The following is a 27,817-nucleotide window of genomic DNA, read 5'->3' on the forward strand; positions in this document are numbered from 1 at the left end:
GTGTGACGAATATCATGTGAGAATTTGTGATTACGTTATTCTAAAAATTATGACATAAGTTCACAGAATTTAATATTACCCATTGCGCCAGATTATATAAGGGCCAAAAAAAATATATATATGCTAAGTTCCCATTTACTGTTAATTCATTGCACATTACAAACAAAAGTTTTCCAATTCAAAGTCTTAACAAAACTCACCGCTCTCTACTGCCATTTGTAAAAATATAAAAAGATACTTCCGATCGCTCCAGCTGCAAGCGCGTCACCACTTTCCCCAAGCTTGTAGCTATTGTTACCTATTTATTTAGAGTAGAAAAGTGAAAAAGGTATAAGAAAGTGCATGAATATATAGATATACAGGATGTTCGGCAGCAGATATTAAAAGCAAAATTAGAAAATAGTTACTAACGATTAAAGTTTATTTTAGTAACTATTACAAAGAAGACATCCGCTCTTTTTTTAAATTATTTCCTTTACATGTTGACCATCACGACGGATACACCCTTGGATTCTAACCTCCGTCCTTTGTGCCATTCGCTGGAGAAGAGTTGGTTGCTGGGTTTGTTTCACAGACTTTACTTTTGACGGCTTACAAGTTTGATAGGAAAGAAATCACGTAGTTTCGCTGTGGTCTCTCTGGTCATGTGCGGCGTAATGCAATCTTGCTGAAACCATGTGTGTGTACTGAAGAAAGGATGTTCTCTCATTATTAGCAGAAAATAATTGTTCAGCATGCGCCGCTAAGAGACAACATCCATAGATTTTGCTTGCCCTCGACGATTTTCAAAAAAATATGGTCCAATTATTCCACTGCTTGGCAATGCACACCAAACGATCACTTTTGGACTGTGAAGTAGCTGTTGATATAATAGTGGGTTAGTTCTTTAGGTGCCTAATAACAAGAATGGTCTTCATCAATCCAAAATATAGTTTTACTGTAGGAAATCGCTTCATTATTGTCTTATAGAAATTTTTACGTACATTGTAGTCGTTAGGATTAAGCGCTTGCACGAATATAATTTTGAAGGGGCGCAATCTATGATACTTACTCAATATTTGATGTAAATTAGTTTTTGGAAGTCTGTGGGCAGTCGCGCTCTTACACTTGGACTGACACGGATTATCGTGGGGCATCACGTAAGCGTCGAATGTAACTTGAACAAAATCTACGACGAGCAGTTGCATACGAATCATGGGCCTTGAAATATACTTCGAGTTCCAGTGCGACGTAGTGATTAAATAACCTCGCGCATACTCTCAGCGGTTGGAGGAAAACTTTAAATTTAAAACCTAATTCTGCCACCGGACACCCTGTATCTCCAAACACTATTCCATAAATATCTCCCTGGAGATATTTTGATATGACATATGGAATATGACCTAAAAAAATAAACTTTTTATATTTTTAATTAAATGTTTTGAATTTGACTACGATTTAATCAACGTGAAATGTATTACGATGATAACGTAAATATATATGTATGTACATATATTTGTCTATAGTTTCGTTACTTTTCGTTTATGCCTCAAACTGTCTAGGCAATAAAGCACCTTGCAGTATTTAAGTGTCAGACCTATTAGGTACAGACCATCATTTGTTTGTTATTCATCTTAGTCGCACTTAGCGTATGTATGTAAACTACAAATGTACATGGATAAATGTATGTACATGCGTATGTATTTATGTAAGAGCAGCTATAAATTTTAATAAGTATTTATTGGACCATCATTCTTTGCGCATGTTTAATGAAGACAAAAGGAAGTACAGAGGAATTTCTTGAGGGGATATTTGTGAAAAAGTTACACTATTCTGATACAAAAACAGTATAGAGACAATTCCCTAAGTTGTAACCAAAGTGTATCAAATAAGGTGTGATTGACAATCAGTGCGGCACTTTGTTCAAGGACTATAATGTCAAAAAGTATAATCAAACGAATTAAAATGACTAAAATCATTCACACTTTGGTTGTAACCAAGACATGTATGTATGTAAATACATTTGTATATACTATAGCTCTAGATGACCGGGTGTCGAGCAGTGCGAGTAACTCCGTACTGCTCATGTACTCAATTGTTTGTTCGAAATCTTCGAGCTTTTGTAAAACCTCAAAAAAGTGCTGACAGTCAGTGCTGAAAAGTCAAAATAAGCATCGCTCAAATTTCTCACGCTCAAAAGTTTTCAAGTAATGAGTATCGGGTATGTGCTCGGGATATTCGAAAATGTTCGGGAACTCCATGTATGTACATAATACAATACAATTTGATAGATCGCATTTGGACGAAAAAAACGGGAAATAACTATAATACTACTATTTTTTATTGGACTTTTTATATTTTAGATTCTTCTCTGTAAATTCAAGAGTTAATTTGTTCTTGTAAGGTGCAATTTGCGGGTGCCGTAGCCGAAAGGGTTGGTGAGTAACTAACATTCGGAAGTGCGTAGGTTCGAATCTCCGTGCATGAAATACCAAAGTGATAGAAAAAGCTCCTCATAAATAATATCTGCCGTTCGAATTCGGGTTAACACTGTAGGGCATTCCATTTGTGGAACAACATCAAGATGCACGCCACAAATAGAAAGTAGAGCTCGGCCAAATACCCAGAAGGATGCAATTATATACATATAAGGTGCATTTTTATTTGTGACTCTCTGTACTATTTATTATATAAAATCATAGGCAAAATTTTGAATTATAAATAAATCATCACTAGCACTTTTTAGTATTAATAAAGTAAAATAAAGCATTGTTATGTATTTAGTGTTATTCATTGGGGGCGCTCACACTCTGACTATGAATAGCAGCGCTTTATTTTTACTGCTCCCAAGTTTGGCGGAATACTTGATTTGAACAACGTAATTGTAATCATCTATGTATTATCAAAATCACTGCTCTGACAGCTTAACGGTCAATGCGCTGTTTTCGAGAAGAAAATCATCTTCAGAGATTCAACAAAATTACCGGTTTTGGATTAAAGGAAATAAGGTGCCACTAAACTACTACAAGAAAAGTTAGTTTGGTGTGGATTTTAGTTCTTATTTCTCAGAAGATGTTCAAGGGCTGCAAACACTGTCAATGGCTGTTAATCAAAAGTGGTCCACTAACGCCAACTACAGCAGAGTTGCGACCAGCGACCATTTGCTCAAAATTATATGTATGCCACATATAAGTACGTATAATGCCTTCGAATGTGCACAATGAATATAAAAAAAAATTGCCCCCATCAACGGGCCAAAATTTTAGGTTAGACTGCAATCTCGTGGTTGTTAATTATTAATTTTTTTTAAATTATTTTATGGGAAATAAAAATATCGAAATTGACTGGCCTGTATCTGTCCAAACCTTTAAAGGATCTGCGGCATATGTTGGCAACGCAGCTAAAGGTGTGATAAAAAGACGTAATAATGTGTTTAAGCTAAAGGAGGCAAAACAAAAAATTAATAATGTGTTTTTTTACTCTTTTCTTATGCGACTAATATACAGTTTTCTCTGATTTATGTATTATAGATACTAAATATCTTATAAAAAAAGGGAAGAATACACATTTTTAATATTAATTTTTTGTGCTTATTTCAAATCATCTTTACGATCTTTTGCTTCGATTTTTATGTCCGCAACTGTAACTTTGGTTTGGAGTACCCAGTTCTTTTTGTTTCTTGAGACGAAAAGTATAGAAGAACAATTTTATTTATGACGAAGTACGAGTATACTCGTATTTATATATTTTGCGAACAGCGTGCGGACGCCCATGGACGGCATTGGCAAGAGACTCGGTAAGTTCAGATGATGTAGTCGCCATTCAGGAAAAAAAATGGCACAACCACCTTCGATTTTCCACTTGTAAATACATACATACTTATTCGAACGCTAGGTTATGTAGTCTCAATAAATGTACGTAAATTTGTGAATGCATAGGAGCATGCGGAACATCATCGCTCACCTGTGTTTCGATATCGGCCACTTCTGCCCTGTAGTCGAGAATTTCTTGGAGAATAACAGATGTTTGAACAATCAATGCCAGTATTGGAATAAATGGTAAAATTATCATCTGAAAGGTATAAACAAAGAAATAAGTCCAAATTAATTAATTTAGTACGCAGAGGGTAGTCAGCAAAAAAATGTGAAATTGTGCCGTGCGACATGTTGCTATGCGTAAACTGTAATTTAAATGAGTTTGTTTGAATGGCGGCAAATGGTGCTTGGATTCTAAGTCAATTTTTTATGTATACTTACTTGCATTAATTGAATACGTCGTCCAGTTTTGATTGCCGGATTACGTGCTGCAGCACTACAGCACTTGCCCTCCACTGCTGTCGAAACATCCTCTGAACTGACTGATCGAACTGACATTTTATCCAAATGGTTATCCACTTGTAAGTTCTGTTGAACATTCGTTTTAAAATGGATGTTGTTGGTTGAGTTAGACTGCAGTAACATAGTTCTTTGTCCATGGTGGTTCAAGTTCGAATTGGAATGAGTATGAATCAGTTTTGAATCAGAAATAGATATAGGATAGCATTGACAATCGTCCCTAATTTCCGCTTTGAGAATATATGGCCCTATTGCCTCGTCGTTTTTTAGGACTTTCCTCTCTCTTCCCTCAGTGTTGGTAACAGCAATCTCTATATCCTTTCGTGTGCATATGCTTGTGCCGTCTGTTATACAGGGAGTTGTAGACATTCTGGCTTTCTCTCAAAAATCCAAAATTGTGTTTAGCTTCTGAAAGTATACATGTACATATGTATGTATGTGCAAATGTGGGTTCAGGCATAAACTTGTTTCAAAATTTGAAAAGAGTCGGCACGCGCTCGCTGATGTGGTAGAAGTAGTAGTAAATACAGCCGTAGTTGCGGCGTAGCCGAATGAGTTGGTCGGAAGTGCGTTGGATCAAATCTCCGTGCATGCAACACCAAAATGATAGAACAAGTTTCTTCTAATAGAGGTCGCCCTTCGGTAGGCAATGGAAAACTTCCGACTGTGTTTCTGCCATGAATAAGTTCCTCATAAATAAAACCATCTGCCGTCCGGAGTCGGCTCAAAATAGTAGGTTGTCCCCCATTTTGCGGAACAACATCAACACGCACACCACAAATAGAAGGAAGTGAAAGCTGCGACACTATTTTTAGTCCGCTTATAGAAGGTCATAAAAAATAATATCAAAATTCAAATGAAAAAATTGGCTTTTGTATGAATTAAATTTTGTGCCATTGTAATCAACATGGCTTTACTTAAACCTAATTTCTTAGTTCAGATATAATTCGATTCAAAATTTAATTTCACTAGCCACATTATAAGACCGACATATTTGATGCTAGCATTGGTACGTCGAAATTGTTCTACATTTACCTACCCACACACTCTCAAAACATTGTATTGTGCTTTTGTTACATAGAGATTGGAGTACGCCGCTGTTATTTGGAGACTGTACCAAATAGATCTCTCTAATCGGGTTGAGAGAGCTTAGAAAGTTTTTTTTTCCGTTTTGCGCTCCCGATGTTTATCGATTGACTTAAAAACACTTGATAGCAGACGATCTATTCTAACGGGCTCATTTATTATTCGTATCATTACTGGAACTAAAATTAAATTTAATGCTCCTAATAAGAAACTTCGACAGTATGAATCCTTGAAGATTGCCTTCTCGAGAACCAATTACCAAAATGCTCCGATTTCACATGGCCGTATGGCATGTTAGTCAACCACCAACCAGTTTTTCAAAACTGTAATATTTCCATTTTGTTTGGTTTTTAGCGTCCTATTTTCATATTCTACTGCGGGATGCAGGATCTTAAATACTTTAGCAAAAAAGGCTTCTAGTGTACATATATGCATACATATCGCTACATTATAAAACAAAGTCCCAAAATAAGTATGTACGGTAATAACTACATGTGAAATTATACCATTTTCACAGGGTTTATTGTATTTTGAAGTTGTTTTTATCTGGTTGGTTCAACACAAATAGCATAAACCTACAAACGAAGCGTGGCAAATGTGTTAAAACTCAATCATTATATGATTAAAGCGGTTGGAGTATTCTTTTTAGCTAATTAAATTTGTATTTGTTTACTATCACTCTGCATTAATCAATTTTTTCCAATCACTATTAAAATTTTCAAACCAAAGGAACATTTCGTTTGTGTGTTTGCTCGCTTTTTGACCATCCCTTTTTGACCATCTCTATATTTAATTTGAATTATCTTTGGGAGCTCCAACTTTCTCATATTACAGAAATAGGAGGACAAAGTATAATATATAAAATATAAGGAGGGCAAAGTGGACAAAGTACAAAGCGTCACTGTCAGAGTCACACCGGAAACATGCTGCTCTCGGTACGCGCAGTCTACCGTTAAGAAGTTATGAAGTGAACTATTCTGGTATAAAGTCTATTTCTATCGGTAAACTTAACTCATCGCCTAAAATTGATGAAGCGGCAAACTTTGGACTAAAATATCTAAGTCTGCTTTCAAAAAATAATGTCTTAGAGTCCGTCCTAAAGTCTTGGTAGAATTCAAAGATGACTACCTTGAGGAGAGACGAAAGAAAATTTTGAATCTAGCAAACTGAATCCTAGAAGAACTTCATCGGAATCATTGAAAAAAGCTCTGTCGGAAATTCTTTACGGAAAATGTTATCGAAAAATTTGATTTCCCCAAATTACATTCAGAAGTCAAACAGCGCCTTGACCTCTTTACGCAATGCTAGACATTTGAATGGACGCCACGAAAGGAGCCTTGCCTTTAAAAAATTTACGCATCTTTCTCGAAATAGAAAGAACTTTGAAAGACTACTACTACGATGCTATTAATAGCGCCTTGCTTCAGGTGGATTTGGATTGGACGAACTCGTTCGGCTGCTTCTGGAACTCCCTCTACTCCAGGGCCTGAACGAACTGTTATAAAATGCTCTCCACATTGTGGCTAGCTGGTCTAGGAAGAGTAGACTGAATGTCAACGCCAGAAGGGCCGAAATGCTGCTATTTACAAACAAATATGAAATACCTGCTTTAAAGGCACTGTCACTAAATGTGGTGGGATTCACACTTGTACCGAAGAAAAAAAAACCTTGGGATTATTTTAGACCGTAAACATACCTGAAACCGAAACATCGAGGACAAGTACAGAAAAGCGGTCACTGCCCTGTATGCATGCAAAATGGCTATAAGCAAAGTAGTCTTCTACCCCAACCAAGGCTCTTGAGACTCTACTTCTATACATAAACATCTACGGCAAATTTCGGGTTAATTGCAACGTAATCAGACTGAATGCATGCCTACTCTGGTAAGATTCGAAAATTCTCGGAATTTTTACACTGCTTCATAAATCTCGGGGTAAAGTTAAGGGCCAGAGTCAGTGGTTATCTTCACTGACAGCTTAAGACTAAAGGGTCAAGAGTGGCATCCCCTAAGAATTACTGCAGCTGAACCTAAGCCCACGACTACCTGACTGAGTGGATAGCTATGAAGGAGGCTACATTGTGGGGCAGGGACAGATGAGTCCGATCAGCACAACCGATCCCAATATACTCTAACAGCTAAACTATCATAAAATCTCTACGGTGGAATAATACTTCTTCCAAAGTAGCAATTGAATGTAGAGCTTTCCTTCCTGAGTTAGTTGAGCTGGCTAAGGAGGAAAACTGGTCTTAAATCAGTCAATTCTGTCCAACATGTGGGCACTTCTTTCTCCGCACGCAAGCTCTGGATCATTTCGGTCTACAACAGTAGATGGAGAACACTTGTGCGATAACTAGACAGGTTTGGCTTAAAGGGAATGAGCACAGAAGTAGGTCTTTCATGAATCTAGACCGTATTTCCGTTGGTACAGTGGTTGGTATCATCACCGGGCAATCCCTAATGAAAACACATGGGAAACGTATGGGGGCTGCCGCAGCTGCAGGAACGAAGTGGAGGTGGTGCCCCGCTCTTTCCAGATACGACATCGCTGCCTAAACTCTTATTCTTTACATGTCTAGCGGACTTGGAACTGGCATCCATTTACAAACTGGGAGTTAGAACAAGAACTTGAGCATAAACTAGTATTATCTCAATGGGTCCCCAAGCCTAAGTTCGCCCCTCAACCACCTTATGGAGGGTGGTAACCACCTGCCAAAACCAAAGGTCGTCGAAACCCATTTCGTTAATCATAACTTTGATACTTAAATGGCATTAGTAAAGTTTTCTGAAGATCTGTTACTTTTGTTTGTTTGCAAAGCCGCCGTAATACTCGTATTCGTAGTTTGTGTAACACAGCACTAACTTTGGAATTCAATTTGCAATATTTGTCATCGTTGTTTACACTGAAACTCTTTCCTTCCTTCATTTGGAGTAGGAAAAAGCTGTCAGTGTCAAAGTAACTAATCGGTCACCCTGTATAATTATATAAGTTAACACAAAATATGTTGAAAACTCGATATATCTTGGCACATATGAATTCAAGTCATTTTCATATTTGTTTCCCAATATTTAGTTTACACGCGCGGTCATAAAAACTATGTCATATTCCCAGACAAAAGTAAAACGAAATTGAAAACGCATTTCCGTTCATAAAACTGCAGCGTCTGACTTACAATGCGAAAGCATTAACTGCAATGCTTTCGCAAAATTCCATGGAAATCCAAATAGCCAGCTTATGGCTCAGGTAGTTGATAAGTTTAACTTATTGTCTAAAATTAATTCACTCTGTATTTGAACTTTCAAGAATAAACTTCGTTTTGATAACGAAAGGCATTTTTTATTTTCAAACATTGTCCGCGATCTTTCTCGAGGAAAGTTCGCGTTAGTTATTTTTTTTAAGATCTTAGTTTAAAAAGATCTAACTGGCGCCCGAGCAAATTATTTTGCCAACTCGAAGTTTGCAAAACCGCGAAAACGAGCAAAGTATTTTGCTAACTCGAAGTTAGCAAAACCGCGAAACCGAGCAGCCTGGTATAAAAAATATACCACGGAATCTAAGCCTGTACGTGTCCGTCCGCAGGCACCCGTTCGTTTAGTGTACTGTAAGTGAATCCTTAGTAGTGACAAACAAAACGGAAAAAATTCACGCAGTCGGAACGGTTTTAAAACTTAGTGAATTTAATGATAATAAAAAATAAAAAAATAAAATCATCATAAACTTTTAAATAAAACGCGTTATTTGGTGTGAAGAACTATTCAATATAAATGCAGTGCGTTCTAATCTAAATAAATAATTGAAAAATCAACTTTAAGAAAAAAACAACAATAGCGTCACCACAACCACCGAGCCATAGTAATCTCCTGACACATATACAACAACAGCAACAAGTGTATCACCATCAACAACGTGCCCTAGCTTTTCAAGGACATCAACAACAACAACCAGCAGCAGCACAAATGTCATCGGCAGCTTTAATTATTGTGTAAGTTAAAATATATTAATTTTTTGTTTTAAAGAAATATTGTGAAAAAATTTTTGCATAGTAAAAGAAAAATTTTATAAATCCTGAAACGAAAGAAAGGATAAAATTAAGAGATAAGACTTATTGATATTGTTTAGAAATTTTTTTTTTAAATAATTGAAATAGAAACAAAAAGCCGAAACAAAGCTTGAAAGAAATTTATTATACAATAAATACAGAAATTTAATCGAAAAATAAATTAGCGAATATTGAAAAGCAAATTTTGTAAATTTTAAAACGAAGAAAGGGCGAAAGTAATAATCGCAGACTTTAATTTATTGCTAAAAAGGAAAAAAAAAACATTCACTGTCAAAACTAAAGCTGAAGTAAGGCTTCACGGGAAATTATTATTCGAAAAATGTCAAACCCAAGCAATCTGGTACGACCAGCTAGGCTAAGCACAAACAACGCAGCCAACCCAAATCCTCAAGACCCATCCGACTCCAACAATCCTCCAACCCAAAGGCAAATAAATTTTCCAGACCTAAGAGAACTAGTTTCACAGATAACCTTAGAAGTCCTTAGCAGTCAAGCACCAGCAATTGTGCAGGCCGCACTCAATCCCAACGCGAATTTTGTTAACATGGTAGACCAAACAATAGAAACACAACATCTAGATAGTTTAGGCGACCTCGACAGAATTCCCGACGTTGTTAAATGCTTAAGGGATTTTTCAGGCAGACCAGGGGAGTTTAACTCTTGGAGGAAGAGCGTGGAAAGAATACTCAGAATTTATGAGCCCTTACGCGGAACAGCAAAGTACTATGGAATCCTAAACATAATTAGGAACAAAATCGTAGGAAACGCTGATATCGCGTTAGAGTCCTACAACACGCCGTTGGACTGGACAGCCATCGCCAAATGCCTTACACTGCATTACGCAGATAAGAGAGATGTGTCAACACTGGAATATCAGATGACAGGACTCGTTCAAGGCAACTCTACAGTACAACAATTCTATCAGGCAGTGTACTCTCATTTATCATTTATCCTCAACAAATTAGGCAGTCTGGACACAGGAAAAGAAGCTTTAAGCTTACTTACCGAGACTTATCGAGGAAAGGCCCTTGATACGTTTATCAGAGGTCTCAACGGAGATTTACCGAGACTGCTAGGTATGAGAGAGCCTGCGGACCTTCCGCAAGCTCTACATTTGTGTCTCAAACTAGAGAATCAGAAATTTCGAACTCATTATGCTCAAAATCAAAACGACTTACCACTAAGGAAGCAGTCTTACTATTCACCACCACCTTTGCCACAGAGAGGCCCCAATAATCAAAGACAAAGACAGACTTTCTACCCCCAATTAGCTCACATACCTGGATTCCAAAATAACCCAAGACTTTTTAATTACGAGCAAGTACCAACAAATAGCAACCAGCCAAGGCAACCCCCACCTAGACCCTTAGCACCCAAACCACTACCACCGCCAGAGCCGATGGATATCGACCGAAGCATTCGCTCCCGACAAATAAATTACGCGAACAGACCTCAGGCAAATCAATTCCTGGGAAAAAGACCACCCCAACCATCCTCTCAAAGGAATATCCAGCCTAACAAAACCAGACGCGTATTTCACATTGACACATTTTTTAGGATAACCAGCTCTTCGCTACCATACTTCGAATGTAAAACGAAGAGCGGAGAAGTGTTAAAATTTTTGGTGGACACAGGCTCCAGTAAAAACTATGTCCAACCGAGGTTAGTAAAAAAAGAAATACCTAACGACACCCCATTCCTCGCAAAATCAGTTGCAGGAGACATAAAAATTCAATCGCATACTTATGTTAACTTATTCAATTTAGACGATAAGCTCAAATTTTACGTCATGCCTACCTTAAAATCTTTCCATGCAATACTGGGAAACGACAGCTTGAGAGACCTGAATGCAGTCATTTTTACTGACAAAAACCTCATGGTTATCCGCGACAGAATCAAAATTCAACTTAAGCAACTTAGTAGCCAAAGTATAAACTCTATCGGACTACAAGACGAGCACTTGACCGATTACCAAATGGAAACTGTAGACACTTTAGTAAAGAAATTTCCGAATCTCTTTTCGGAGCCCGACGAAAAACTAACTTACACGACAAAAGTCACTGGAGAAATACGAACTACTACGGACACTCCTGTTTATAGTAAATTTTACCCATATCCAGCTTCGCTTAAAAATGAGGTAGAAAAACAAATCAGTAAACTTCTAAGTGATGGAATAATACGACCATCACGATCGCCGTATAATTCCCCAATTTGGGTTGTGAATAAGAAACCAGATTCACAGGGGAATAAGCAGTATGGAATGGTGATCGACTATAGAAAGCTAAACTCACTGACAATACCAGACAGATATCCTATCCCAGAGATAGCAGACGTCCTATCTCAGCTAGGCAATAGCAAGGTATTCTCAGTGCTCGATCTAAAAAGTGGATTCCATCAAATTCCACTTAGAGCCTCGGACGTAGAGAAAACCGCATTTTCCATAAACAATGGAAAATACGAGTTTACCCGTCTGCCATTTGGCTTAAAGAACGCACCCGCGGTATTCCAGCGTGCGTTAGACGACATCCTTCATGATTTTATCGGAAAGATATGTTACGTCTATATAGACGACATCATCATTTACAGTAAGTCAGAAGAAGAGCATGTACGTCACATCGAAAGTATTTTCAAAACATTGGAAAACGCCAATATGAAGGTACAACTCGACAAGTGCCATTTCTTCAAACAGGAAGTGGAATTTTTGGGGTTTGTAATATCACAAACCGGCATAAAAACTAATCCAAAGAAAGTCGAGGCGATAGTTAATTTCCCTGTACCAAAAACTTTGAAAAACTTAAGATCGTTCCTTGGCCTCTCCGGCTACTATCGTCGGTTTATAAGAGACTACGCTAAATTGGCCAAACCTTTAACAACAATGCTAAGAGGCGAAGAAGGCCATGTGTCAAAACGTCAATCTTCTAAAATTGCGATAAACCTCGATAGCGCAGCAAACGAGGCTTTTAACAAAATAAAAAACTCCCTAGTCTCAAAAGACATTTTATTATCATACCCTAACTACGACAAAGAATTCGAACTCACGACAGACGCATCGGACTTCGCGCTTGGAGCTGTCCTTTCCCAAAAGGATAAGCCCATAACTTTTATTTCTCGGACATTGAGTAAAGCGGAAGAGCATTACGCGGCAAATGAGAAGGAGATGCTCGCCATCATCTGGGCCCTAAACTCTCTTCGAAATTACTTGTATGGTTCCGCCAAAGTAAAGATCTATACAGACCATCAACCGCTTACTTATGCGCTCAGCCATAAGAACAATAACAGCAAAATGAAGCGCTGGAAGGCTATACTCGAGGAGTATAACTATGAGCTTCACTACAAGCCAGGAAAAAGTAATGTTGTGGCCGACGCCCTGTCAAGAATTCCATTAGAATCGGGAGTCCATACCATGTCAGAAATGACTAAAAGTGACAGCAGTTCAGGACAAAACCTTATCTGCAGCGTCGAAACACCTGTAAATGCATTCAAGAATCAAATTATTTTTGATCCGGATTTAACCACTGCGTATAAATTTGAAATAGTTTTCCCTACTATTCACAGACATACAATAATTTTGACAGATTATACTCCCGAACAGCTAATTTCCATTCTGAAAAAATACCTCAATCCATCTGTTATAAATGCTATTAAAGCTCCAGAATCGTTAATGGGAAAAATTCAAGAAATTTACCCTCTCCATTTTGCTAAAATTCGAATAAGATTCACAAGCCTTCAAGTGGAGGATGTGAAGGATGAACGCCAACAGGATGAGATGATTATAAGTACACATAAAAGAGCACATAGAAATGCCAAAGAAAATAAAATACAAATTCTCGAAAAATTTTACTTCCCTAGTATGAATAACAAGATTAATAGAATTGTCAAACAATGTGTAGTATGTAAGGAGAATAAGTATGATAGGCATCCATCGAAACCTGTTCTCAAAGAAACACCGATACCGACGTACTCTGGGGAAATTCTTCATGTGGACGTATACACAACCGAGAACCAACTCGTTCTTACAGCCTTAGACAAATTTTCAAAATATACGCAGGTCAAGGTCATTAAGTCAAGAGCCGTCGAGGACGTGAAATAACCCCTTCGAGAACTTATTTTCCTATTCGGCGTTCCGAAATGTATCGTTTTCGATAACGAAAAATCATTTAACTCAGCTTCAATAACCTTTATGTTACAGGACCAACTAGGAATACAAATCTACAAAGCTCCTCCTTATACGAGCACGGTCAATGGACAAGTTGAACGCTTTCACTCCACCTTAACGGAGATTATGCGTTGTCTTAAAACCGAACGCACTTACACTACTTTTATAGAATTGTTAGATAGAGCAGTTTATGAATACAACTATTCAATACACAGCACAACAGGCCAAAGACCACTTGAAGTCTTTTTCGGACGGAGAATAAGTACTGACCCTGAAACGTACGAAAAAGCAAGGCAGGACAACATTCAAAGACTAAAAGATAAACAAGCAACTGATCTAAGGATTCATAACAAAAACCGAGAGCCCATCAAACAGTTTGATCCGGGAGAAATCGTTTATGTAAGAATTAATAAACGCATAGGGACCAAACTATCACCTAAATTTAAAAAAGAAATAGTCAAAGAAAATAGATCTACCACAATAACTACAGAGTCTGGAAAAGTAGTCCACAAAAGTAACATAAAAAATTGAAACAATATTTTATCTTATTACAGCACCTTTTTGACAATTTGCTTCTCTGCTGCAACCGAGATGCAAATTTTGAACTATACGATGTCACACCTTGTGACTATTTTTAATGGACCAGCGAGAATACAGGACGGTACATTTAAACTAATCCACATCATAGAAATAGACAAATACAGATCCATTGTTGACGATGCACAGGACCAAATCAGACAAATCATCCCAAAATCCAATCCCTTTTTCCCACTCCTAATGCATGAAATATCCCAAATTCACAATATCCTAGAAACCATCGAACCTGTGGAATCATCCAGGAAAAAAAGAGCCATTAATATAATAGGTACTGCCTGGAAATATATCGCCGGATCTCCGGATCACGACGACTTTGAAATGGTGAAATGCACATTAGATCAAACTATCCAAAACAATAACCAACAAGTCATTATAAACGACATTTTTACAGAAAGGCTAGAAAACCTTACTCAAATAACAAATCAAATATCCAAGGTTATGAAGAACAATAATGATTACGTAAACGAGGCTGCACTCACTATGCAAATCAAGCTCAGGTTTACAAAAGAAGAAATAACTAACATTAAATATGCTATACAATGGGCAAAACAAAATATTATAAATTCATTTTTGTTAGATAAAAAAGAAATAAAAGTGGCATTAGAAAAAATTACAAATGACAATATTGTATTTACATCAATAGAAGAAGCTCTTGAATTTGTAAGCATTAAGGTTCTGTACAATCAGAAAAAACTTTTATATGTTATTATTATCCCGCTCACTAGTAGAGAAGAATTTGATAATATTATAATTAAGCCTATAAAGAAAAATAATAGAATCATAAGTACTAAGTTTAATGAAATATTAAAGAAAAATAATAAAATATTTGGCATAAAAAATGAGTGTACTACAACGAAAAATTTTAAGATTTGTAAGAATGACGAATTGGTAAACATATCCAACGATACTTGCATTCCACCGCTATTAAACGGAATGAATTCATCTTGTCCAATTTCTTACGGTTACCATATACCTAAAATAGAAAATATTTCTCCAGGTGTAATCCTCCTCAATGATTTTATCGGGACAATAAATAATAAAACAGTAAATGGGACATTTTTAATCAAATTCCACAATGTTACGTTGCAAATAAATGACAAATTTTATAGAAACTGGGAAGCTCCACTTTTGGAAGCTTCACCACCCACAATTCAGCAAACGCCGGTTGAAGATGAATTCATAAACCTATTATCCTTGGAAATGTTAAGCCACTTGCATATTAATAATACCAAGCGTATCCATGAGCTTAGGTCAGACTCTGCAATCACCAAATATACAACTTACGCATTATTCATCCTTTTAACTATATGTCTTATCCTGATAAAGCTTTTTACAAGAAATAAAGAAAAGGTAATTCTCCATACCATAGATCCTAACATGAAATTTATACAATCTTCGGTTGCTAGAACGAAATCATATGAGCCAAAGCCGCAAAAAATTGATGACCTACCCTACTTCTAACGATTGGGGACAATCGTTTTTAAAGGGGGAAGAGTTAACACAAAATATGTTGAAAACTCGATATATCTTGGCACATATGAATTCAAGTCATTTTCATATTTGTTTCCCAATATTTAGTTTACACGCGCGGTCATAAAAACTATGTTGTCAGCGAATATCGTTGACAAGTGTGTCGACGACATCCGCTGCCCATATTCCCAGACAAAAGTAAAACGAAATTGAAAACGCATTTCCGTTCATAAAACTGCAGCGTCTGACTTACAATGCGAAAGCATTAACTGCAATGCTTTCGCAAAATTCCATGGAAATCCAAATAGCCAGCTTATGGCTCAGGTAGTTGATAAGTTTAACTTATTGTCTAAAATTAATTCACTCTGTATTTGAACTTTCAAGAATAAACTTCGTTTTGATAACGAAAGGCATTTTTTATTTTCAAACATTGTCCGCGATCTTTCTCGAGGAAAGTTCGCGTTAGTTATTTTTTTTAAGATCTTAGTTTAAAAAGATCTAACTTATATATGAATATGTATGCACATATTGTGTGATTAATTGCTGTGAAGTAGGTATACTACTTGTATTTATGTAAGTTTTCTCAATTGCACAAATTGAAAGCTTTGCAGAATCAAGAACGTAGTATTGTAAGCACAAAGGGTGAGTCAAATTATGTTTCCCAACTTGAAATAAACAACCTACAGAAATGTACAGATATTCTCGGCTTATCGTTGGTAATATTAATTAAATGGCTGCTCCTGGGACATTGCACTCGAGAAAATGTTGATGAAGTTTTAATAAAACTATCGCCATTTTATATAAACGGAAAACTATTTGTACACTTATGTGAGTACATAAAGTCGCGTTTCTGAGTGTGAACATATGTATGTATGTACGTGAGTTTTTATGTGCTGCAAGCAATACACATTTATACATATGTATGCATGTATGCAGCCAACCAACCAAACAAAGATTATTGTGACAAATACTGCACTCACATATCGCCCACACATACATACATATATGCTATATGTGTGTGCACATGGTTCGAACATTGTCTATTGACTCTTCACGGGTAGGTTGTACATACATACATTCATAGGTGTGTCATTATTTATATCCATAACATATATAGTTTGCTTGATTAAAAACTAAAATGCATTGAGTGTTACGTTTATCACTTTGATAATATTTGCAATGTCAATACACTTACTGCAAGCCCTCATTCTCTCTTTATTACTCCAATAGCCAAACAATGAGTTCTTGTGGGGAATAGGCAGCGGAGAATTGCTGCCTTCTTGATTAGCTTTTCAAATTAAACAGTATAACAGAACTTGAATAAATTTACAAATTAACGCTTTTGTTGATTTTTAGCTAAGGGTTCTAGTTTTACAAATTACACTGGGCTACAAAAACAATTACTTAGTTCTCGGAAATACTAATTTGCACTTTGCTTAGGGATCTCATAACATAACATACATAGTAGCACAATAACTGTTTGAGCAATCTATATACCCGTAATAAAACGCTTTTCCCAAAAAATAATTGCGTTTCTTAACTAAGCCATCTAACTTCTTACTAATTTTTTATTATTCTCCTAATAATGAAATTGGCTGGTTAGTTTGAGATATACCTATGTATGCGTTCATAATTAAAAAAATTGAACATTTTTAACTTGTTTCAAGAAAAGGTAGAATTCGTTTTTTTATCAAGCCAAAACCCAAGAGAAGAGTATAGTGCCACAGTAGAATAGCTCAAACTGGCATTAGGAGTAAAACATAGACGATAATGATGTTGGGAATAAGAACAGATAAGTTGCCACACAATCTTTATGATTTGATTCAAACGCGCTTCCGGATGTGTCATGATGGTTGAATTGTTGCATCTTGAACGTCAACTTGTTCCTATTCTCCTTACAGCAAGAAATATACAAAATGCCATTAGTTAGGTAGGTGAAATGGTTGAAGTACCACTGATACCGTTATGAAACCTCAAACAAATATATACAATATGTTACTCCATAAGAATTAAGTAGTGGGCCGGGTGTTAGAGGGCCTAATTAAAGACGCCATCGTACTGTTAATGCTGCAGATTGCGCCAGAGCAACAGGACTATACGTCGTTTCCCGCTGCTGCACTTACACTTAATAATATAATAAGACAGTTGGATGGTGAAAATAGTTCGTTTCTTAATTCTTTCTTATAAAATCCAAGTGACCAATAAAATGATTTACTACAATCTATTTACATATATCAATCTTTTTTATGAAAATAATGTTAGCTGCAAGATAAAAAATTTAAAATATAATTCTGAAGTACACTTTATATCTTCTAAAATACATTTGTTTTCCCTTGTGGATGATACGAGAAGACTCTTATTTTAACAGGACACTCTTTTCTTCCGGTTATCCCATCACAGTAGCCTTTCGAGTTTGATGTAGCAGGTCCAAGAAGACAAGGTATAACTAGGTAGATTCTTCCTAAAAGGGAATGTAGTGATATACCCTATCCTACATGAAAGCTTCAGATTAGAGAATCTACTTTTAGGTAATTTGTAAAAGATGGGATCAAGACATAGTTTGTCGAATTTCAAACTAAATGTGGCCGGAATTTCGTTGGAAACTTAAACAAGAGGGTTTGCCATGCGAGCGCTTTCAGGAAACTGTTTAATAGACAAACATACAGAAACTATCAACAATTTCTAATCCCCTCTGTATCAGTCCAGCGCTGTGCAAAAGTTTACTTCGTCACATAGAAGCAACATTTAGCACCATTTAGTCACTTTGATTCCTTCTCTGCGTTAGAAAGATCAGGTGGAGAAGGACTTGGCTTCACTTGGTATTTCCAACCGGCGGCGGTTAGCAATAATTAAATTACATTGGGTCTCCGCTTATAGCAAATTCACAAGCGCTTTCTTAATAAACAATATAATTAATTTAATAGGCACTAGTCTAGATTTACCATACCCCGATACTCGATTTCGTATGGCAATTGCCTCAATTAAATATAATATAAAATAAATTAAATTTGCATCAAGTAGTTTTAACGAAAAAATTTATTACAGTTTCGTTACTTTTGATTCTCTTTAGAAATTTTTTGTCGAGATGCCGCCGCATCTGGAATTCTCAACTTCTTCAGCAATTAAAAATAATTTTTTTCATTTATGCACGAAAATCTCGTTGTTGTTGAGTATTTTTCACTTGATAATTTTTTATATTAGGTACTGAATAATAAATTTTTACACACATCGGAAAATTAAAAATTAAACGAAAGTCAGAGCGCACAAACAATTCAGAAGAATTGTTAAAATTTGATATGATCCTAGTAAAAAAAAAGTTCATCTTGAGCAATTGGATTTTGAAAATTGTGCTCCGCATTAAAATCCAATTCACCACATTTTTAATTGAAATAATCGCATTTTCACACATTAACTTATTTGTTTTTATAAGTTTATATAAAAAGGAAATAAAATTTAAGTACCCAAATTAAGAATTACTAAAAATTTCCACTTAAATAAGCACACACGGCGAGGACACGACAGCTACTGAGGTTAGGTCTGTTGAGTGTTGTTATTTATATGAAAAGGATAGCGCTGGTAAGGCTAACACAAGTAGGGACTCACCGCAAGGATACATATTACATACACCGTTCGACACAAGTTTGCCTGCAAAATATAATTCAGAAAGTGGATGTCAATAAAAGCAATGTTCATTTAGTCGCAGTGAAAAGGTTTTTGAGAAGTTTTATTACTTATTTACTTTTACTTTATTTAATTAAATTATTTTTTTTATTTTGTACTACATATTTAACTTTATTTGGGTTTATTTTGTACTATTTAACTTTATTTTATTTTATTTTGGGTTGGTGCGTGACTATAATTTGGAAGCTCGTTCGGAGTCGGCTTAAATCTGTAGGTTGCTCCATTCGCGGAACAACATCAAGACGCACGCCACAAATTGGAGGAGGAGCTCGGCCTATGTGTTTTAATATACATTATTTTACTTACATTACTACTCTAATTTTATTTTATTTATTTCAGACAGAAATCGAAATACCGATCGGCCAAATAAAGAAAACAATATTATATTGTGGATTTGGTTTAAATTCTGTGGTGGAGCTCATTTTATTAAAAATAATATTTATAATTTGACGACCAAATTAATTTATTCATTTTTTTTAATTTTATTTCTTTACTTTACATTATTTTACTTTACTTTATCGTTTCCGTTTTATCGGTCTCCGTTCTCAGAAATTTGACAGCTTTGCTGTTCGAGTGACGTCACACAGGTGCAATTGATGATTGTAAACATAGTATTCTATCATTCATGTAATTTCTTCTTCTTCGTGCATTCTTGTTTGCATCAGTGTGACGTTATACAAAAATTATTTCTCTCTGAGACCTTGTATTCTGTCATTCTTGCAAAGGTGCGTTTGGCAATACTAGCAAAGCGAATTTGTACAAAAACCAAATTTACATGTATTTTGCTTTCCCAATTTGGTCGTTTGAATGTCAAAATCAGCTGGTTACTTTTAATCAAAGAGTCAACAAAACAGATCATTTTAACATTGAAACCACTAAAAGAAAAAATAAATCAGAAATTCTACTGCTATCACCGTAATAGCATGCAGTGGCCACGAACGTCTTTCTAAAAGAGTTTTGCAGTTATTCTTCTGTTTATAGCATTAATTAGTAAGTCGCGTGGCGTATTTCTTATCTCTATCATTAAAATTCCGCATTTTGAGAAAATGGTTTCCCATTTATTCATTTTAACATGACAATATGTTTTAAAAAGCTATTGGAATGCAATTTTTAAGCTGGTATATATAATACAATGTGTTATTATAAAAAACAAGTCAAAACAATCAATTCGATTAAAAAAATAATTACCAGCAAGTGGTCACACCGAAAAAATTATCGATAACAATTGGCACTCATTCTTGTTGCTGATTGTCATTCATAAGGCATATTCGCCTTGTTTGCCATTATTATTAAAATAGTGAAAGGAAATGAAGAAAGTTTTGGTAACAGGCGGTACTGGGTTAGTGGGAAATGCCCTCAAGACTATTGTAAACGAAGACTCACTGGAAGGGGAATGGATTTTTGTTGGAACTAAAGATGCCGACTTGACGTAAGAAAAAATAAATTTATAAGCCGCTAACTTGGGCATAGTAACTTGAATGGATAACCAACTTCAGCGATAGCAACTCCACTCGTGCCCTTTTCGATCGAGTACAACCTACTCATGTCGTGCATTTAGCAGCAATGGTGGGTGGGCTTTTCCATAATATGAACAACAACCTGGATTTTCTGGTAATTATGAAAATAGCCCTTAAAGGAACATTTGTGAATAGATAATTTAATAATTTAGCGTAAAAACCTGCAAATAAATGACAACGTGCTACAAAATGCATACGAGCATGGTTGCGTTAAAGTAATTTCTTGCCTTTCTACATGCATTTTTCCGGACAAAACCAGTTACCCTATCGACGAGACCATGGTTCATAATGGCCCTCCTCATCCTTCGAATTATGGATACTCATATTCGAAGAGACTTATCGATGTACAGAATCACGCATATCACGACAAACATGGTTGTATGTTCACATCAGTTATTCCGTGCAATATTTTTGGACCTCATGATAACTTTAAACAAGAAGTTAGCCACGTCATTCCAGGCATGATAAACCGTATGCATCAACTCATTGATGAAAATAAAGGCCTGCCGGAGGACAGGAAAGAGTTTGTTGTATACGGGACCGGAAAACCCCTACGTCAGTTTATATATTCCTTAGACTTAGCTAAATTAATAATTTGGGCTTTGGTCAATTATGAGAGTGTGGAGCCTCTGATTTTAAGTGTAGATGAAGAAAATGAAGTGACTATTTTTGAAGCTGCAGAAGCTGTCGCAAAAGCGTTTGATTTTAAGGTATGGGTTTTTTGCATATATACATACCACTGATATGATATTGAGAATATTTTTTTAGGGGAAATTAATTTGTGATACCAGTAAAGCTGATGGTCAATATAAAAAAACCGCTTCTAACCGGAAGTTACGCAGTCTGTTGCCAAATTTCCAATTCACTGCGTTTGAGGATGCCGTTAAAACCTCTGTGAAATGGTACATTGAAAATATAGACAATGTAAGAAAGTAATTTGATTTATTTCTGGGACTAAAGCTGACGGCTTTGCTCAACTCGATAAGATTAATTTAATTGTGAAGCTCTATGCTCACTAACCAATTATTATTTCCTCCAGACCAGTTACATTTTTTTTAATAAAACGTAGACTTATGGAACGGAATAATAAGCATTCCAAAATGGTGTAGAGGGATCGTAATGTGATTAATAAGGAAACGAACGTTAAAAGGAAAACATCTTAAAGTTAATATGAACTTAAATTACCAAAGATAAAAATAAATTAAAAAGCAGAGTTCGAAAATTCGTAAAATTCCTACTTTGACACTGGAAAATTAACAAAAAAGAACTCGAGATCTCATTAAATTCTCTAAGTGCGCGGAGGAGCATTACGCGTATAATTCGTGAAATGGAGATGAAATCGGTAAGTGTTACGTAGAGTTCTACTAGGGTTATGAAGGTGAATGCTTCGTTGTTGTTGTAGCAGTAATAATCGTAACAGAGATCAACGATTCCTCCTTTAATTACGCTAAAACCAATATTTAAAGAGATGCCAAAGTTACCGCAGCAGCGAATGAGCGCATTAATATCCGATTGCAGCCCAGAACGCCCTCTACATTTCTAATTGCAGAAAGTATTTTCGAATCATTGGCATATAGAAGAAAATTGTCAAACGAAAAATAGGCAACAATATCATTACTAAATAAATCGAAGAGGTCTACTCTACTATCCTAAAGAGTTGTCTTGTGGAACCCGTGAAGATACATTTAAAGGTACCGATCATTCTCCCCCAATCATTACCACACCTCGTCTATTGGATTAATAAGAATTTAAGCATTGAAAGATAGCAGAAGGAAAACCGAGCGAGGCTAATTTACTAATATAGAATTGTGTGAGAAACTATCAAATGTTTTAGAAAAGTTTCTGTAAAAATAGTCGATTCGAAATACTTCAGCAAAGGTTGAAAAACAATATTCACCAAATACAGGTCGGTTGGAAACTGTATACGCACCAGTGACAAATCCATGCCTGTTATGATTTCGTCGGAAAGTTTGGATATAAAAGAATGGTTCGAAATCGGCCTATATTTGCACACATCGTTATTTTTGCCACGTTTGAGAATTGGGGTAGTAGTGATTGCAAATCATCGATAGAAACTCTAGAGGACAAAGATTTATTAAAAATTAGTTTGGGAGGAGTAACAATGGGCAGACAATTTTTGAGAAAAATTGCGGAAAGCCCATCCTTATTTGTCTGCGTAAACGTTTTTATACCCTATTTCCATTCTCGTAAGTCCGAAGAAGCAAGGTTTAAATAGATAAAATTCAACAATGAAAGTTGGAAGAAGAAATCGGCAAGCAAATGGGCTGCATATTTATCAACGAAATGAACCTTAGAATGCACTCCAGAGCTGGACTTCTAGAATTCAGAAATTGCCAAAGGCTTTAGGATTGTACTAAATATTCACTTCAATCCCAAGAATTTAGTTCCTGCACAGAAAATTATTTAAGAAGTTGAGTTTTTTTTTTTAAATTTTGATATTTTGATAGTTTGATTTTTAGATTTTGGAAATTGTTTGTAGAGTTTAAGTTTAAGTTGTTAAAGTTCATAAGTGCCAGGAAGGATGAAGGGTTAAAAGGTTTTTAATTTATGGCACAATTTCGATAAAGATTTCAAGCAACTGAGTTTGACGGCAGAATAGCACTAATCAACATCCAACCCAGAAAACAAAGATTTCCAAGTGGTGTCATGTAAAATGCTATTCGGCCTAGAAAAGTCACAAGAGAAGAAATTGAAAGCAAATTCTTAATAAATTTTGTTTATTACTACTAGTATGTAACCTCCGAAAATCGGGTGGCGCTTCAACGTAAAAGGAAGTGTGGTTTCGCTCGGCTGCAAATTTATACGAGGCAATAGAAATCGCCTTCCCTGAGCCTCTCCGCATAACACTTCCGCGTGCAAACAATTCGGATGCATTTGTTTTATGATAAGTCGTGTGCCATTCACCAATCCTTCTGCTGGGCTTAAATTGCGAATCAACATTATCACTGTTCCAATTTTCAATTGAAGTTTATGCGGCGGAGTTCCGCTAAAATTGAGGGAGTGTAAAAATTCCACAGGGAATCTTACCTGATCTTGTGAAGCAGTCGTATCAGCGCTGAGATATGGCGCTCTTGACCAGGTAACATATCGACTATACTCGAGTTTATGATTGCACATTGATAATTTTTTGGACATAATATGGCTCGGTCTTTTAAATTATCGATTTCTATTATTCCATTATTTGGTTGGAACACCCAGTCAATGAGGTTTCCGTTTTTTAAAAGAATTTGATCAGGAATTTTTACTCTTGATTCATTGTCTTGCCCTTCGCCGTGTCCTATGCGCAAAAGAACATTACAATAGTCAGGTTCTTGACTACGCATATTGATTGTGAGCTTAAATGATTTAAAAAATTTCCACAAAGCGCAACGCTTCAAACAATTACCAACTATCCCAGTTCACGCACTTCTCGGTACCACAGGCAAAAGTGCCTAAAGTCTCCACCCACAATAATAATTTTCCTACCAAAAGGCGTCTCATTTTGGTGAATATCGCGCAAAAGACGATCTAAACGCAACAAAGCTCTGCCAGGTACCATGCTAGCTTCATCCCAAATAATAGCTTTTGCTGCCTTTAATCCATGCCAGGTCCATCAATAAAAACAGCTTTAACAGATATGCCCTCATATGACGTTTCAAACATTTATCACTTATTTACCTGCTCTATTCCTCCACTTAAAGTAGGAACTCTTCTACGAACTCTTCTTGGTCGTCCCCTAGGCATATTTTAAAATTAAATATGGATGTACTTTTTTCTTAAAATAAATTCTATTTTGCGTCTGTCCAAAACTCTTTCCAATTTACACTGTTACCGTTGTTTTAAGTGAATTGACAAATTTCAAGTCAATTGTCAATTCATACCCATTATTGCCATCACAACAAAATTTTGAAAAAAATTCGCTAAACCCGTTGAGACTATGTTCATGAATACATATTTATTAGTAAAAGAGAACAAAACAAAACAATTCTTGAGAATCCAAATGTATACAATGCTGTGCAAGAGAGCTAAACAAAGCAAACGTATATATGCGTATATTTGTGTGTCATCCCGCTTTGCATAGACATCGCTGTTATCAATATGAAAATTTTGATAACTTTACACGCAAATATTTCATGAACAAATTAACCAATTTTAATTTTTATAATTTTCCGGAAATATGCTCATCAAAACCTTTCTTTTGGTATATATTTCATATCTGTACGTGTTGTAGTTTAGTCAGAATAAGCACCATGTTTTAAAATAATACTATAGATTATTTCGTATGGTTCATGGTTCCAGAGAGGCTAGGGTTACTACTCGAAAATTCATAAAATTCAACATTAAGCAATAAAGGGGCATGATGTTTGTCCGCAGGTGAGAAGGATGAGAAGCATTTAGAGAAACATGTATTAAAATTAGTGTTGTTGCTTGTTTTCAAAAGAATTAATTTCTGCAAAGTCTAGTCTTACATGATTCGAGTGAAGATGTGACATTAGTTGGTATAAAACTAAATTGACAAAAATTAGTCCAGAAAACATTCGGGAAATTTAAATCCCCAAAAATATATTATAAATATGGTTCCTCTTAAATAAGGCTACCTTATTTGGAACAAGAAAAACAATGTTCTCCGGTGTCCTATGAGAATGCCCATGGGCACTAAATAAAAAGTAAGTAAATATAAAGAGCCATAGCGAGATGATCCTTTTGGCGGATGGGGTCCTCATTTAAGAGCGAGATGTGGAACTGCAATGAGAACTCCGTCCTCTAAATTGCAACCCATACTTTCAACATATCGATCTTTTCGACATAAAATTTGAGTCTAAGTATTCTTCACCGTAAAAATTGGCGTTCAGAAAAGTGTCAACAAAAATTGCAACTTCAAACACCAAATGAGCACTACGGGTGCCAATAGTCTTCGACTTAATACGAATGCCATCTACTATATATTTTGAAATCAAATTTTTAACACATTGAATAAATCAGTTCTGAATATGGCTATATTTTCTAGTCTAAAAGATCGTTCCTTTGAAAAAATTTAAAGTGCCGCACCTTGACAGCAGCTGGTCAAACCAACGTTTACAAATTTTGTTTGAGGTTATATATATATATTTTTTTTTTATTAGCTCTAGTAACTAAGTGATATATTAAAAAATTGTATTTATATAAACTTTGAGGGAAAAAATTCTACTTTTAATTTGGACATATGGCTTATGGCGTTTTCTTTTCCCGTAATACATTTGCATTTATTCCACACTGTGCCAAACAGTCTTTCTTGTTTCTTTCTCGGCATATACAATATATGGGAGGTACATGTTCTTTTCTGGAAATGCTCCACTCCAGCCGGCGAAAAGTGCAACACACACAAAAAGTGAAGGTGGGGATATTAATTTAAGTTCATCAAAATTGTTATACGAAAGCTTTAAATCTGATAAGAAAATGGAAGTAAATCATTAAATTTTATTAATTCAATGCATAATTTTCGGAAGAGTTGAATTTTTTTTTTATGAAATATGCAACATTTTCAAATCGTCTACGGTAATATTTTCGTATCTTGCCGTGTAATGATTTTTATAAAACTATATTAAAATATATACAAAAAATTAAATTTTTTGATAGTGCATTTAATTAAATACTTTTTCTTTTCCTTTTTGCCTTGCAAAAATTAAGATGACAGTTCTGTAGAAACCTTTTAGGATAAATTTATGATATATTTCAAAATAACTTTCGCTTTCGACAAACTTAACATTAAAATAGTTATCATTAAATTTGGATTAAATGACGTGAAATATGATACAATATTATTTGACAAAGATTAATAGCCAAAACGGTTGTGTATTAAAAGTCAAAGCCGTATGGCAACTCTTTTATTTCTTAACCTTATGTATGGACAAATATAAAGCATTGGAAGCACGACCAAGGAAAAGATCAGTCGGTGTTTTTTGTTTTTGAAAAATTTCACTTTTAGATGCAGAACGACCATTGACCAAATGGGTAGAGCATCTGAAGTCCTGTAACTTCACTTCTGGTGTGAGCAAGCTCTGGTCCACCGTAAGGACCCTTTCGAACCCGACGAAGCACAACGACACGGTGGATATCGCCTTCAACGGTCGTACTTCGTCGGATCCGAAGAGATGCGCGAGCTACTTTAGCCGGCAATTTATACTGCATCCTCCGGTCGACAGATCAAAACGTTGTGCCACCAGACCGTTGCACAAACTGCCATACAACAGTGCACCGCTTGCTTTCTCCAGCGACGAGGTTCAGGGGGCCATCAAACATAATATATGAAACCATCTAAAGCCATTGGCCCTGACGGACTAAACATGCCGATGGTGAAAAAGCTGTGTCCACTGGGAGTAGAATTTCTCACCAAGGTCTTCAATCTGTCTATGACCACTCTCATCATTCCTGATAAGTGGAAATTAGGGAGAGTGGTCCCACTACTGAAGCCTGGGAAACCCGCCAACCAAGGGGAGTCTTATCGTCCGATAACTCTCCTTTCCCCAGTAGTGAAGACGCTTGAAGTCCTTCTACCCCCACTCCTCACAGAACACCTGACTCCAGCCCCTCACCAGCATGGTTTCCGAAGAGTGCACAGCACCACCACGGCACTCACCGTCATAAACACCCAGGTAAACCGTGGACTAAACCAAAACCGCTCCTGCGAGAGGACTGCCCTAGTAGCGTTGGACCTACAAAAGGCTTTCGATACAGTCAGCCACGCCACGCTACTAGATGACATTTTACAATCGACACTCCCGCCAGCGCTGAAGAGGTGGACCGCGAACTACCTGAGTCGTCGTCACTCGTCGGTGATATTTCGAGACCAAACTTCAAAACAGAGAAAAATAAACCAAGGAGTACCGCAGGGTGGTGTCCTTTCACCCTTGCTTTTTAATTTCTATATTTCGAAACTCCTACAGCCACCAGAGGGAGTC

The 27,817-nt window shown here is 36.1% G+C and overlaps 2 protein-coding genes across 2 annotated transcripts in view; one reads left to right on the forward strand and one right to left on the reverse strand.

Annotated features, from left to right (window-relative positions):
* LOC128867335 (uncharacterized) overlaps positions 1 to 19,199 on the reverse strand; it is a 40,292-nt gene extending 21,093 nt beyond the window's left edge. The window contains exons 1-4 of the mRNA XM_054108467.1: positions 19,143 to 19,199; positions 4,236 to 4,721; positions 3,943 to 4,050; positions 201 to 298 (exon numbers count right to left, since the gene is read on the reverse strand). Coding sequence (XP_053964442.1) covers positions 201 to 298; positions 3,943 to 4,050; positions 4,236 to 4,682 — 653 coding nt within the window. The 5' untranslated portion in view covers positions 4,683 to 4,721; positions 19,143 to 19,199. The remainder of the gene's footprint in view (positions 1 to 200; positions 299 to 3,942; positions 4,051 to 4,235; positions 4,722 to 19,142) is intronic.
* A 1,398-nt stretch (positions 19,200 to 20,597) lies between these two features.
* LOC128867625 (probable GDP-L-fucose synthase) lies at positions 20,598 to 24,479 on the forward strand. The gene is made up of 4 exons (XM_054109036.1): positions 20,598 to 20,791; positions 20,859 to 20,973; positions 21,032 to 21,589; positions 21,648 to 24,479. Exons 1-4 carry the CDS (start codon positions 20,670 to 20,672, stop codon positions 21,813 to 21,815), a joined length of 963 nt encoding a protein of 320 aa, XP_053965011.1. The 5' UTR covers positions 20,598 to 20,669; the 3' UTR covers positions 21,816 to 24,479.
* Positions 24,480 to 27,817: the final 3,338 nt, after the last annotated feature.

Source organism: Anastrepha ludens, chromosome 6 (genome assembly GCF_028408465.1).
Source record: "Anastrepha ludens isolate Willacy chromosome 6, idAnaLude1.1, whole genome shotgun sequence".
Taxonomy (NCBI): Eukaryota; Metazoa; Arthropoda; class Insecta; order Diptera; family Tephritidae; genus Anastrepha; species Anastrepha ludens.

Excerpts from the sequence above, each read along its gene's own strand:
- LOC128867625 (XM_054109036.1), top strand. The coding sequence starts at position 20,670 with ATGAAGAAAGTTTTGGTAACAGGCGGTACTGGGTTAGTGGGAAATGCC. Across the intron at positions 20,792-20,858 it reads ACTAAAGATGCCGACTTGAC|CGATAGCAACTCCACTCGTG; the intron begins GTAAGAAAAAAT and ends AACCAACTTCAG. Across the intron at positions 20,974-21,031 it reads ACAACAACCTGGATTTTCTG|CGTAAAAACCTGCAAATAAA; the intron begins GTAATTATGAAA and ends TTAATAATTTAG.